This window comes from Nilaparvata lugens, chromosome 8 (genome assembly GCF_014356525.2).
Source record: "Nilaparvata lugens isolate BPH chromosome 8, ASM1435652v1, whole genome shotgun sequence".
Classification (NCBI taxonomy): domain Eukaryota; kingdom Metazoa; phylum Arthropoda; class Insecta; order Hemiptera; family Delphacidae; genus Nilaparvata; species Nilaparvata lugens.
Window position 1 is genome coordinate 21,200,180 of NC_052511.1, and position 16,004 is coordinate 21,216,183.

The 16,004-nt window shown below is 34.2% G+C and overlaps 1 protein-coding gene across 1 annotated transcript in view; it reads right to left on the bottom strand.

The window, feature by feature from the left end:
- LOC111048000 overlaps positions 1 to 16,004 on the bottom strand; it is a 54,534-nt gene that overhangs the window by 2,975 nt on the left and 35,555 nt on the right. The window contains exons 4-5 of the mRNA XM_039434233.1: positions 5,287 to 5,364; positions 2,444 to 2,581 (exon numbers count right to left, since the gene is read on the bottom strand). Coding sequence (XP_039290167.1) covers positions 2,444 to 2,581; positions 5,287 to 5,364 — 216 coding nt within the window. The remainder of the gene's footprint in view (positions 1 to 2,443; positions 2,582 to 5,286; positions 5,365 to 16,004) is intronic.

The window sequence follows — 16,004 nt, forward strand, 5'->3', positions numbered from 1 at the left end:
AGGTGTTTTCAAGTTTATTTTCTGTTTTTTACCCAATTAACATAATGTTGAAAATAAATTGAGCTCAACCATATAGGACGACTAACCCTTGATTGTGTCACATAGGCCTACCGCTTGATAATTGACTCAATATAACAGGCACAGTAGTGACTGTCATTAGTTTTGCAATATAAGAATCAGGATTGAAGTCAGGCATGTTGATGAATGTAGTACATAATTCACTGATTCTAACTCCAGTGATAGAGTGATTCGAAAAACGTTGTCATTAGAATAAAATTTTAAATAACAGTGATTTCATTAACTCATCAACTTACAATATTTAATATAGTAGTGATAAGGTTCTCGTAGCCCCAAATATATGAATTTTGTTGCTGTTGTTCTGTGTAGGAATATTCAAGTGATGCATAGATGAATAATTGAAATGGATGATGAACTTCTATTGTAGGCCTACTGGGTGATTCATAGGTTGTTGTATTCATCAGCACGCTCCCTTTCCGTTCAGACGAAAACTCGACAAAAAGCTCAAAGTATCACAAGTTTTCTGAGGCTTTTTAATTACTATTGTGTTTGCAGTTACTGACATTGAAATGTGGGTTCACAGCTCTTTCGGTTTTAGCCACCTGTTCCAATATGTCAGGATATGTGACTGAGTCAGATACTTCACTACCTTAAAAAAAGTTTCAATTCACGGTATTCATTCAAGAAATTTTTTAAAATAGTGCTTGAGTTGTCTAATTCATATTTTCGAATTCATTTTTCATATTTATAGGCTTTTATTATTTCAGTCAATGATTAAGCTCAGTTATCAAAATCTAATATTCTGGAGATGAATATCCAAGTCAAACTAAACATGAAAACATTAGTTACAAATCAAAAACATGTTGAGATAGTCAGGAGCTCAACAATTTGAAACTATATTGGGTTACAAGAGTAGTTTCAAATAAATAATAATTACCTACAAATGATTACTTTAGGGAAGGACTACACTCTAATAATATTGAATTAGTATTTACAGTAAAATAGGATAGCTCGAAAAAATGTTCTATTTAACAGATACTATTCATCACTTGTATTCAAAGATAATCCACAGGTGTTATTAGGTGAGTTTTATTTGAAATTGTTACAAAATGATAGGATCAAGATATCAAGGTTTTACTGCATAAAGGATCAAATTGTTCCATTTCAAGAGCACTTCAATTAAAAAGACACAATTGTAGGTACCTACCATTCTAATATAGTAATAATGATATCATTGAGCTGTTCAGTATAGTTGTTTGGCGTTACTGCATTTCCTGTGTAAAGTAAAACTGACGAGCCCTCTGACAACTATAATTTCACAAATTGTAACAGTTTACTTGGATACTTTATATTTAAAATGCAATGGATTCAATGGTATGATTACAACCTATATCTTTTCAAAAAACCTCTCAATAATAACTATGATTTAAATGTGTACATGGTTATGTTGTAATTGAGTGACTTCCTTTAAACTTTGTGCTAAATTTTATGTCTAAAATAAAAATAGTTTTACATCATGCATAACTTTGAATTGCTGGTATCAATACCGGAATCAAATTATATTTGAAATGTTCAATTTGGAACCATTTAAATCATATTTTTATATTTTTTCTGTTCTGATTCAAATTAAGGAAAAGTGATATTTAACAAGTAAACTGGATTTGTCATAAAAATAATATCATTTTTTGTAATCCACACTAAAATCATGAGAGGTATGAACAATACATTCCCCAACGTTGGTACTGTAATAACAGTTAGTGACTAATTCAAATATTTTGATAGCTACATTATTTTTTATATTGGGGAAACTACATATTGGCGATTATTCTTTCTGATTCCAATACAATGTTAACTAGTTCACACTGATTCACAACGTGAACTCAAATCAATGAAAATTCTTCCATAATCTTCTCAAATGAATTTTTAAATGATTTAAATGTTACTTTATTGATTCATACAATAAGTACATAATCAAAATGATAGGGAGAGAAAAAATAAGGTAACCTTGTGCAATCCCTCTCCCAAAATCTTTTCAAATAGGGTTTTACTTGAAAAGTACAGGTTGACTTCTACGATACTAATTTAACTTTGACAACCAATAATTGTGTAAACTTTGAGGATTGGTTTCAGAGGAAATTATTGTAGCTAGCTATTCTAGCTCTGAAACTTTCTTCTATACTTTATACAAGGCATTTTATAAAAATTATGAAGATAAACAGATATTCCATTGAAAAAGCTACTTCTCATTCCACTTTCACAACCAATAATTGTGTCAATTGTCTTTTTAATTATTGTGAGAATAGAGAAATTCCAACTATTTTACTTTCATATTGATTGAAGGAGGAAAAAATATCTACATGAAAAAATATTGTTACCAATATTATATCGGATATATTTATTTGAAATACAGTTTTGATGCACTCACATGATATGAGATGTATTGCCCCCGCCAGCCTTTTGAACGTGTATCGGGGATTCCTGAACGTGTAGATCGAAAAAAGAAATCCCATGATCATCACCATCAGACTAATCAGCGAAAACATCATTTCTGTCCTTGTGTAATCTGAAACAAAACATTTGCAGTATTTTTCAATATCATTTGTTTGGTGAAAATTGATTTTCAAGTTGAAATGTGAATGGCTTTTTGTAAAAATATATATCTGTCAGTAAATTTTTATAATTTGAACAAAATATAATATCACAGTAATACTTATATAAACACTGATGAATTTAACTACTCTACAGTAACTATGTAGACTGAAAAATTCAGTTTCTACTAGTATATTGGGATGTGATTGTGGACGAAAGCTAATAGCAATATTGGGAGTCATATAAAATAGGAGTTGAGAATTGAGATTGTTTGAAATTCTCCAGTTAGTGTATAGTGCACAAAGCATAAGGTATTAAATAGAGAGTTAATAATTTTTCTTCGGTATCTAAATATACAAATCATTAGAATTGAATGAACTGAACTCAAGTAAAAAGTCATGAAAATTTATTTTGTACTAGCATGCAACTCTTTCTTTACACTGGGGAAAATTTGGTGTAATAAAATGCAATCTCCTTATATGGAGGGAACATAACAAATAATTATTCATTATTTTGTTCAAAATCACGTGGATAATCTTTATATGAGTTCAAAATTTCCAGCAAAAAATAATTGTTCTGTATGTTTTGAACCCGCAACTTTTGATTCATGAACCGCGCTCGCTATCAACTAAGCTATACGGCACTTGAAAAAAATCCTGTTTGGTTGGGCTTTTATATTTTCGTAAACTTTGAATTACAAATTGAATAAATTTGTTTCGATCATTAGAATTGATTGATAGCAATAAAACTAAGCCTATATATGTGCATCCTCGGCAAATTCAGTATCTTTGTGCAAAGTTTCAAGTTAATCATTTCAGTACCTAGTTAAGACGTGATGATGCATCATTAGTGAATTTCCCATAGGTAACCTACATGTATAAGCCGATGCTCTCCTTTATTATATTATAGAAGATATATGCTGTATCAGTGAGAAGAAGATGGATCCTCAGCAAACCTCATAATATAGGATAGCTGAGACGTTGCACCCTTCAGTCTGCTAGCGCTACCTGGGGCCTATTGCATGTTACAATATAAACTAATAGTTTAATACTTTCCTATTCAAATAACCATCTGACTACTAGTATTATTAGTTTGTATTTTATCATGCAAAAGGGCCCTGGTCGTGGGTTAGAATGCGGCTGGTAGACATGGACGTTTAATCATATCATTATAGTTTGTGTAAAATAAGTTGAGACTTGGGTCTCCATCCGAGGAAATTACAGGGTTGCCAAATCGTGTAAAATTGCAACTTTCTCAAATTTCCAATTTAACGTCAGAATTGGATGTAGAATATCATCCCCGATATCCTAGTAGTACTAAAAAAGCTTCCGGGTTGAAGGATTAAAAGGAAATTCAACTTTTATGATAAAATTGGAAACATCGCGAAGATTTGTTTTTCTTTTGAATACCACTTCTCTCAGAATTTTATGGGGCGTCGTAATGCGTAATAACTTTATATCAAATTAACGGGGAGAATGTCTCATTTCTATTGGTGCCTGGATCATTTTTATCCGACTTATAGTTATTTTTTAATTAATGAATATGTTCGTCAATGTCGAGACATTTCGAGCAGAAAACATTAAATTTTCGACATGCTAGAAACATTTCTATTTCAAAAGATAAGTAGGTGGTGAAAGCGAGAAAGTTTCTCAGAAATGATTGAAATTATTTTTCCAATTGTCAAACGTACTCGGAAGAGTGTATTCAGTTAGTTGTGGCCTCTCAGGAGTTTCAAAGTCAAGGATAGCGGCTGCATGGTGTGCCACCATTTATGCTATCAATAGCTGGGATCAACAAAAACAATAAAATACAGAAAAATTCAGCAACTGCAAGCCACATGATTATAAATAGTGAAAATGACAACCTCGCCTCGAATAATCCAAGCAGTGTTTCATTACAGTCTTTCTAGAGGCAATCAGCTGCTTGCGTTTGAAATAATTCAGTCAAATATCTTGTAAATTTCCAGCCTTCAGCATACAATTTGGTAAACAATGCATACCATGCAGCCGCTCTCCTAACTTTAAAATTCCTTGGAGACCAAAATGCGATCTTCCGACTAATTTTGACTATTGGAAAAATAATTTCAATCATTTATGAAAAACTTTCTTGCTTTCACCACCTACTTATCTTTTGAAACAAAAAAGTTTCTAGCATGTCGAAAATTTCATGTTTTCTGCTCGAAATGTCTCGACATTGACGAACATAATCATTAATTAAAAAAACTATAAGTCGGATAAAAATGATCCAGACACCAATATAAAGGAGACTTTCTCCCCGTTAATTTGATATAGAACTATTACGCATTACGACGCCCCATGATTGTAAGAGGAGTAATATTCAAAAGAAAAACAAATCTTCGCGATGTTTCCAATTTTATCATAAAAGTTAAATTTCCTTTTAATCCTTCAACCCTGAAGCTTTTTTAGTACTTCTAGGATATCGGGGATGATATTCTACATCCAATTCTGACGTTGAATTGGATATTTGAGAAAGTTACAATTTTACACGATTTGGCAACCCTGTAATTTCTTCGGATGGAGGGCCTAGTCTCAACTTATTTTACACAAACTATAAATCACCCTCGTACATTTCATTACCGACGCACAAGCAGGAAACTCATGTGGGCACAATTCGAAATAAAAAATATCAGTGAATAAAGCTAGATGGAAGCATACTCACGAAGGATGTATTTGTCCAGCATTGGGTTGTTTTTAATATGTTGCTCACTAGGAAATGCTTCATGCATTCGACATCTTCCTGTAAATAATAGAAATTCTGACATCAATTTCCATGGAATTTGCAGTAATTCTAATTCAAAATATCAAAATCATTATTCACTTCAATTTTTTCCTCCATCAATTAGGCCTAAACTACATTAAAGTGAAATTTCACGTATGTTTTATTTTATTAAGGTTTGAGTATTTTATGAAGTATGTTAATGTATTTTCAAAATAATTTTTAAATGAGGATTATCAAATTTCTCTCTTCACACTGACAACGGGTCCCAGTGACACGTTAAGCCATCAATCCCGGCTACTTGAAAGTGATTGTTTAGTCATTGAAATTCATATTGTGAGACCTGAAAACTCTGACACCAGACCTGAGCCAGTCAGGTCACTCGGCATCTATTTTCACCTATATCCGAATCTCCATAATCGCTTTTCCAATAATTTTCTTCCCCATATGGTCTTTATCAGCGAAGTCCGCCCCGTAATAAGCATCATACATCAAAGAAAAACTTTTCGCCACAGCTATTCCATCATCATAATAATGAATGGCCGGCTTCAGAGGTTGTGACGTGACACTGCTCATTCTCTGCACGATGGCAACTTGTGAACTGTTTTTCTTTCTACCACACTATCTCTTTCTCTTTCTTCCTCTGTCCCTGTCTCCTTCTCTGGGCGAAATGGATGGATAGATGTTAAATGGAATGGGTGCGGTCATTACTGGCTGCTCTCTGGGGGAAAAATGAGATTAGAAGTTCGGCAAAGTTTTTCTCCCTCCCTCCTCCCTCCTCCCACCAACCTATCTTCACTCCTCAACTGTTGTGGAGGGGGTCAGAGGCTTCCACTGTAAATGGATGATGCAATATGTTGAGTGGTGTACCAGGATCTGCAAAATTTTAGTCTCTTATAACTCTTTCCGGGAAAATGTTCTCTCTCCCTCTTTGAAATATTCTCTCTTTCTGACAATTTCGTCCTCTTTTAAGAACATTTTTTCTCTCTTTCTGATAATATTACTTATTTTCTCTGGAAATAACTCTCCCTATTGAAGGAAATTCTCCATCTCATTTCTCTTGAAAATTTGTAAACTAACCGCTCTTTCTCTCTCTTTATCTTCAATTTTCAAACTTGATTTTTTTAAAAAACTTATGAAGTGAAAATGCACTTACCATTGGTAGTGGCGATCGTTTCGACCTGGTGTGGGTTATCATCAGACACTTACTCCAATCTCAATTTTTTTCACTTTTTTTGAACTGCAATTCAATTTTCAGTAAAATTCCTCTCCCTATTCAAAATTAAGAAATTAACTTCTCTTTCCCTTTTCCCTTCTCTTTCTCTCAAATACGCTTCAATTTCCTTTCTTCTAACTCGTCTCTTATTTCCGAAAACTACAGTTGATCTATTCATTTTTGTCCTTAGGAAAATCATCCCTTTCTAAAATTTCAAAATCTCTCTCCAAACTGTGGAAAAAACCTTTATTCCTCTCTCTCTCTCCCTTTAAAAGTATGTACTATTGAACCCTTCTTTTGAGCATGCTTTCTATTTCCCTCTTTCTACTGTAATCTGTAAAACTATCATCCATCTCAGCTCTCTCTCTTAATCTCTCTCTCTCGCTGCTTGGTTTATTCTTTCCTTCCCTTTTTACTGCCTCTGTGACTCCTGCTCTCTCTTTTTTCTCTCTTATCTCTCTGTCATCTAATCTCTCTTTCTTTTCACTTCTCTCTGTGGAAAATACTGTTTTTCCTCTCGAAAACTCTGCTTTGGAAAATTGACTCACCACAGTTGAAGCGTGAAGAGAAGTTTCCAACACTAATGACGATTAGATGTAATGGAGTGCAGTGCACCCATTCGTAACTAGGAGAATTTGCGGTGACTATTAAGTGATTTGTTTGGTATTCTGGTTGTAATATCCCATCAGTTCAGGTCGAATAATCGCTTAGCTTGAAAGTTCAGAACCCACCTAAAGCTGCAGGTCCACTCCTTCCTCATCATCCTGCCTATTACCCTTACAAATGCTTATGTGGGTATAACCCTCAGAAAAAAGTTTAATAATTATCTGGTAATCAGAGGTTGTTTTAGGATTTTTTTTGAAACCCTGACTTGAATCAATCTCATTAATCAGCATTTGAAATGATCAGGTCATTCCCGTTGAAAGGGTGACTGCTTGAGGCCAGATCCACTAACATACACTTATATGAGCTTCAAAATTACTTCTCGTTTGTTAGGAACTCACTCAGAACTATAGATATATTCATCTCTATTAATGAAACCTTGGGAGAAAATGAGTTTCAGGCTAACCCTGTTTGTTCTCTCCCGATGTACAAGAATGATTTGTAATTCTAATTGAATGAATAAATGTAATTATCTTATCGTAATTATTTACTTGTCGTTTTTCTCATTATCTACCCACGTATAAGCCTAGGGCTTATGTGTGCATTATGGGCATTATGTGCATTATTATGTGGGCTTATGTGTGCATTATGGGCATTATGTGCCTATTATGTGCATTATTATGTGGGCTTATGTGTGCATTATACTCAGCTAATAAAACTCCACAGCAACAAACTTCATTAAAAGATGAAAATTAATGATAAATTGCATTTATTCTAATGCTAATTGATGAATAATTATTATTAAACGAAATTCACATTATATTTGAGGAAAATAATGATTGGATAGTAGCTCTCATCGAATTCCCATTTAGCTTTTAACCCTGTTGTCAATATTTTCAGTAACAGAATTCTGCGGGGTGATTTACAGCACTTAATTTGGATTTTCGTTTAATAATAATTAAACTTCATTAAATTAAACATTATGATACAAGAAAAAGAGAACTAAAAACCAAAGATGGAATTAATTAATATTGATTTGTTAGTATTAAAACAATATTAAAAATGTTAATATTCAAAACATTAATGATAATTAATTAAAAGGGAAAATATTCCCATTAGATGTAGATAGACTTGTAGGATAAAAGTTGACTTGAGGGAGAAAAAGACAATCCCTTTGTTACTATCTCTCGTTCTCGTTCATTAATTTCATCAAGGTGATCGCATAACATTTTAATGATGAGAAATTCTCTCCCCATTCAAAGCTCTACCCTATCACTCTAGATTCACTTCAAGCTGTCAGCATTCCTTATGAATTACATCAATGCATTTCATTCAATCAATGCTGACAGTTTTAAAGTGAATCCCACTCTAGAACGATATAATATAATAACTCATTCGAAGCTGTAAACCTGGAATATCAAACCCTGTTTTCATTAGGTATTGTGTTTCCATCCACGACGTAAATCTTACATAATTGCATTTTGGGAACATGATATTGCACATTAGTGAAAATGGTCCATGAAAATAATTTTCGACATCTTAACAGTGCGATTCTCATAACGACCGACATCTGAACCTAGATGCTAAACTAAATTCTACACTATAGCGTACTATACTTCACCTTATTGCGAATTACCATACCCTAAAATTTGCTATGTAATATTGATTGTAATCCAAGTATTGTATATTCATTATTTTATTTGACCGAGGGAAGTGAGGTCCAAAATTCAAGTCGATGGTTTTTGCATTTATCTTTATGTATTTATGTTTATATGTTCTGCATTTACGACGAAACGTTGCAATAAATCTTCATGGAATTCGGGTTTTTTGAAATTATGAGTTTTCAAATTATAATATGAGAGGAAATAATATGAAAGGAAAAGGAGCCAGCCTCTTCATACGTCCGTAAAAATCGGACTATGGAATTTTTCAATGTACCTAGAATATATTGTATATAGGTACCTTGGTACCTATTCATCACAAATTAGCTGTCGAGTGGTTTATTAATTTCATGCAATGACGCATGCAATTGATAACTGAAAGTAACATAGTATTTTCTCCCGACCTTCCTCTGCTTCCAACTCTGTTAGCTTTTGATGATAGTAGTTGTTTCAAAATATCAAACACATGATTAGCATTGTCGATACACCAACCCAAACAGCCATTGGTCGTATTCACACCGATATCTCGCCGACACGACAGGACAGGACAGAATTTACTCTGATCGACAGTATTAGAGGAGGCTGTGGTTTATAACTGCGCGAGGTCTGCTGTTCACAGAACTACTAGTTACGATGCAAATGGCAATGACTAAGCGTATATTATTTCGCTTGATCACCCAAAATCATGCATGCAAAGCTTTGCATGTTCACAACTGATTATAGTTGAACACAAATGGTAAAATAGTTCACCGTTTATGAAAATGATTCGGATATCTTGAACTTGTCACTTTTGAGAACAATGCATTGCTAACTTTGTTTATTATTACAATATGAACTTTTAGGACCAAGCCATACGAAGAGTTGTTTTTCAGGCGATTTTAGACAGCGTTTTTGAAATCAGCAAGGCAGGAAGCTCTCCAATCGGCAGATTATCAGCTGATTGGATTGGCGTTCGGGAATCAGCTGATAATCTGTCAATCGGAGAGATATCTGCCCTGCTGACTCTGAAAAAACTCTTCGTATGGCTTGGCTCTTACTGTTTAGAAATTGATCATAGCTCATTAGAGTCTTGAAATATAAAATATTGTTAAATGACAAAATTAATTGAACATAGAAATTGAACTCTAGGGCGAGATCACATTGAATACGGTACGCAAGTGCTCGTCAGATCGTACATGAGCCGAAAAACAGAATCTGTAAAGTGTCATTGAAACACGTTGTAACTGGCTCACACTGAACGCAACCAGCAAGTGCAAGGGTTCAGTGTGAGAGTTCATATTGCCCTTTTCAGTTTTTGTTTCTCATCTGCAAGCTTGATCATGCATAACCAAGCGTGCACTTGCACATAAACGCATTCAATGTGATCACACCATAGAATGAAGATACTGTTTAATAACCTATTTATTTGTATCTGATCATATTTTATCCCTTTTACGCTACCCCCTTCTACTATCCTTTTGTCTACCCTTATCTTTCAACTTTTCACAAAGGTTATCTCATCATAATAATTTCCCAAATGTATAATACGGTACCCTATTTCTACTCTTCTACTGAAAAATTCCCAAGAAATTGATAATTAATTATCAAACATTCAACAGAGATTTATAAAGAAGTATTTACTTTAATAAAAAAATATATATCGTCAGTCACAAATATTCGGTGCAAATTTCTCGACTTATCTGTTTTTATCAGGTGAAACAAAACAATTGTATGCCAGTCTGTGCTGTGCCGTCTATTCTTATCAGTTTAGTCATCAACAATGCATATCTTTGCCAGGAATTGTTAGGTGAGCAACGGGTCTAAATTTGTTTGTATTCTGTAAGTGTCCTGAAATTTGTGTAACGCTTTAAAATAGTCAAACAAAGCACAATTTGGGAGCCATCCATCTACTCATTCCTTCTTCCTCACTTCTTCTCCTCCTTCCTCTTATGCTGCTCCTCTTCCTTCCCTTTTTTCACCACCTCCTACTCCTCCTCCTTCTTCTCCTTCACCTCTCCTTCACTTCCTCCTACTCATTCTTCTTATTTCACTTTACTCTCCATTCTACTATCTTCTTGTTCTTTTTTTATTCTTCTTCTTGTTTTTCTTCTTCTCCTCTTTATTCTTCTCCTTTCTCTTATTCTGCTCCTCCCCCTTCTCCTTCACCTCCTCCTCGTCATTCATTTTTACTCACTCTACTCGTCATTCTGCTATCTTCTTCCCACTTCTTCTACTTTTTCCACTTCGTTGTCTTCAAATTCTTTTTCATTTTATACTTAGTTTTATTCTTCACGTTTCTGTCTACGATCTTGACAGGAATCAGTCAGTAAGTGTCAGTCTTCGTCTCACATTTATCTCTATCCTCTCCTCTCTCTCACTCTCTCACACTCTCACACTCTCACCTTCCTTTTCATCCTTCCCTCTCTCTTCTCTCTTTCTCAATCCCTTTTCTCGATCCATTCTGTTTGTTTCCTCTTTGTAAACATTCAAATTCCATTATCCTCACTTCGCCCAGCTTTTGGCATCCAGCATTTCAAAGCCCTATCAAAAATACGACGACAGTTGTAATGAGTTGGTAATAACATTTCTTAAAAGCACTACTAAAACTCTAGAACAACTTTTCATCTCCGTCAAAATGCTTCAGTGTTGTTTGTAGTGCTTCTGTCGTATTTATGGACTTTACGATACCTGCTGAGTTATACGATATTATAATGAATAGGAATAAGTATATAAAGTTGTATCTTTTTTTATTTGTCAATTCGTGTTTCTTTATATTGATGAGGATATTATGATTAAAATCAAAATGGGATAATAATATTGAAACTTTTGTTGACAAATTAATACTTATTTTTTCATAATTTTAATAGAAATCAACATGAGAGCTGCAATTTGCAATAAGTATCAGGGATGGTTTTGATATTGAATTTTTAATCATAATAAATATATATTAAATTTTAATAATATCTTGAATTTCATAAATTATAATTATTTATTTTATTAATTTTGTAATAATCGTACAAGAGCATCAAATCAGCAATATCATTTTTATTGTTCGATTTCATTATTTAGGAGCTGTCCTATTCAGGATCTAACTCCGATTGATTTCATATTTATCTTAGGTTAGGAAGTTTCGTGGTGGCTTGCAATCTTCATAAAACTGTAGGCTCATCAATTTCTTATCCATCCCCACGTGGACCTATAGGTTTCCACGTGGGATAGATTTATTCGATGTTTTCTCTATGATTTCAGAGCATATTTGTTGTGAAAATGCCGGCAACCGGCTTCAAATTAATATGCTGCTATACACTATATTATATAGCCTACATACGTTACCTGACTTATTCAGAGTGAAAATTTTATTGTGAAACAGATAATAATATTAATTTTAATAATATAAGTCATGAGCCAAAGTCTGTTGTACCTTTGACTATAGAAAGAACCTCTTCTATAGAAAGAACAACCTTCTTTCTATAGTCAAAGGTTGTACGCTTTTAGAGTAAAGTAAACTTTTTTAGAAGTCTAGTTTACAGTATTACTGTATGCTAAGAGTATCAGTCAGGCCTCTCCTTCAACAATACCAATAGCCGAGAGCGTTAAGGCGTACACAACTGAACTCAGCTCAGTGAGTTACAAACACGATCTAGGTTCGAATCTCGGTCAATGACATTTTTTTTTGTCGATGATTTCGACTTTTATTAGCTATTTTTATATTAGTTACCATAATTTAATTTCAATCATTTTTTAGATATATTTTGAGACAAAACTGTGAAATATGCATTATATTATTTTTCATCACATTATTTCAAAATAGTAATGAAAATTCTATTCATCCATCTATCCATGAGATATTGCACCGGGCGCAAAGCGCGAGCTATAAAAATTCAAACAATTATTCGAAATATAATAGTATAAAATATGGTCACTATTGTAAATTATTATTAGTACATTGAAATTAATGACAGTAAAAGTTGTCATAACCAAGATTCAAACTATCAAAATAGGCTGTTTGAATTTTATTAATTTTTCAATTTCTTATATATTGGGATTTTTTTTTGGTGTGGCGAAAAATAGCGTTCGCAACACGGGCAAAATGTTTTTCCGGCTCTCGAACGCTTCAAGTTCTCGACTTCGTCTCGAACTTGAAAACCGCGATCTCGAGCCGGAAAACGTACATTTTCGACCCTAGGTCGAATATACTATCCGCACTAGCGCGGAAAGTGTTCGCTGTCACGTTTCCTGTTTTCTCCTTCTTCCTCACCTCCTCCTCCTCCTCCTCCTCCTCCTCCCTCCTCCTACTCCTCCTCCTCCTCCTCCTCCTCCTTCTTCTTCTTCTTCTTCACCTTCCTCTCCTTCTGCTTTCATTTAATCATTTTCTTCCCTCCTTCCTTCCCTCATCATCATCTTGTATATTCTTCCAGCTCTTCCTTCTAATCTACTACTTATTCCTTCTTCTTCTTTATAGTCTTATTCTATGTACCTACCTCGTCGTAATATTACTCCTACACCTCCTATTTATCTACCTCAATTTTAATTCGCTCGATTTACTGTCAATAACCTCATGCTTTTATTTTTCTCATTTTATTTCAATCTCACGTTCCATCTTCTTCATCCTCTTTTTCTTTTTCCTACTCTTCCTTCCTTTTCCTTCTACCCGGTTCTCTTCTTCCTTCTTCTTTGCTCTCACAATTCCTTTTGTCCGTCCTCCTCATCCGTCCTTCTTTTCTTATCCTTTATTCTATCATTATACTTTCTTTTTTGTTTTCTCGACACTTATCCTTTCGTCCCCTCTTCTTTTTACTTTCCTCACCCTATTACCATAGGTAAGGAAAGTATTGCTTTCCGAAAAAAATTAAGGTTACCCAATTTCTAAATTTCTATACGTTTCAAGGTCCCCTGAGTCCAAAAGTGGTTTTTTTTTTTTTTTTTGTGGTATGTCTGTATGTGTGTGTGTACACGATATCTCATCTCCCAATTAACGAAATGACTTGAAATTTTGAACTCAATGTCCTTCCCCCATAAGGATCCGACACGAACAATCTCGATCAAATGCAATTCAAGATGGTGGCTGAAATGGCAAAATGTTGTCAAAAACAGGGGTTTTCGCGATTTTCTCGAAACGGCTCCAACGATTTTGATAAAATTTATACCGAAATAGTCATTGATAAGCTCTATCAACTGCCACAAGTCTTATATCTGTAAAAATTCAGAGCTCCGTCCCATCAATGCAAAGTGTGATTTTAGATTTCCAATTATCAGGCTTCTGATACATTTGAACAAAAATTTCAAGTGGAAAAGATTGATCATAAAATCTCTACAATTAATGTTCAGTGACATTTTCACCTAAAATTGAAAATAAAGTGATTATTCAATTATTGCAAACTTTTGGCAACTGTTGATTCTATTAAATCATCCTTTATAAAGAGATAGCAGACTTCGTGTGTCTCCAGCGTTATTGTCCTGTCACCAGCTGGCAGATCTTTGAATATTAGACTTGGGATGCGCGTAAACACTAGCGTCAGGTGATCAATTTTCATAACGGCAAGGAAAGTTGTGTGAGTGCGCCACACCAGATTTTTTTCCTTTTTCTCCCTCATGCTCTCCATTTCCTCAACCTTTTCTTCCAATTCTCTCCTATATCCTCCTCATTCACTTCAACCTTCTCCTCCCCCCCCCCTATTTTTTCTTACTCCTCTTCCCTTACTTTCTTTCTATCTTCTCCTTTCTCACTCTACTACTCTTAGCTCTTACCATGCCTCTTTCTACTCTTTCACTTTCTACTCCTACTTCTCCTCCACCACCTCCTTCTCATCATCCTTTACTCCTTCATTCTTCTTTTTTCTTGTTATCTTAACACTCCCTATTTTTTCTACTCCTTCTCTTCTTCTTTCTTATTTCTCCTTCCTGCTTACCTTTTTCTCTCCTTCTTTCCTTCTTCTCCCTCCTGCTTTTCGTTTTCTCAGCCTCCTCCCCAATTTCCTAATCTCATCCTCCTTCCCCATTTTCTCTCACACCCCTTTTCCCCACATCCTTTCCTACTTCTTCTCCCCTCCCCACCTTCACCTACACCTCCACCCCTAGTTCATTCTTTATTCATTTATAGGAGTTCCTATCACTCCTCTTCCCGCTCCTTCTCTTTCTACTACTACTCCATCTCCTTCCCTTCCTCCTCATCCTCCTTCTTATCCCTTACTTACTCATCATTCTCCTCCCAATCCTCCTCCCTCCTCCCACCACTTCCTCCTCCACCCTTACTTCGCCCCCCTCCTCCCCCTCCCACTCATCCTCCTCCTGCTCCACATCCTTGTCCTTAATCTAGATTTCAAGATACCACTACAGTAACTTATAGTTGAATGCTGATTATAAACAATTAGATTTTGTGTTTGATTTCACCATTCAACTAAGTTAATGTAATGGTATCTTAAAATCTATTTTTCCATACGGTAATGACAATCTTTGCTGAAATATCAGCAAAGTCATGTGCATTAAGCTATCATTTCATAACAATACGGTAGGCTACCTACTTCACATTATATTAATTCAAAATATTGTTTTCTAGGTAGAAATTTTATGTAAGCTTACTTTCAACATGAATCTTCCAATATTTGTATAATTTGAATTCAATGTAAACTAAACTTCATTTCTAATTTTTTTTTATTCCATTTCCAATATAAGTCACCGGTTCCATGGAACTTTGGAAATTTAAAATTCTTAGTTTATTTTTTTTATAGAGTTGGACTAAATTTTAGCAATGTGAAATCAAACCTTATTTATTTGAAAACATTTAATCTATTAAAATTTGAGAGAGACAGTTTTGGGTTCAGTCTATTATATATCATGGTATTATATAATTTGCTGTCATTTTTTTTAGATAAATCAATTTATTTACAAAACAAAATGAATATTACAAAAAAGAACCTAATGTACTCAAATGCACCAGTATCAAGTACGGTAATAAAAAGTACTGGTACACCAAGCTTATAATCTTTTTTGAAAGACTATAATGGTCTGCATAATATGAATGCCTGTGCTAAAAAAATAATACAATACTGTAGGACTATTATAAGAAAATAATGGTTTGAGAATACCAGGTCCTAAAAAACCACATCAATACCATTTTGTGTGATATATCGAACATTTAAAAAATTGTTTTCTAAGAAGCCTGAAATCGATTTTCGACACAAGCTTTCTTCTGCTCAATTATT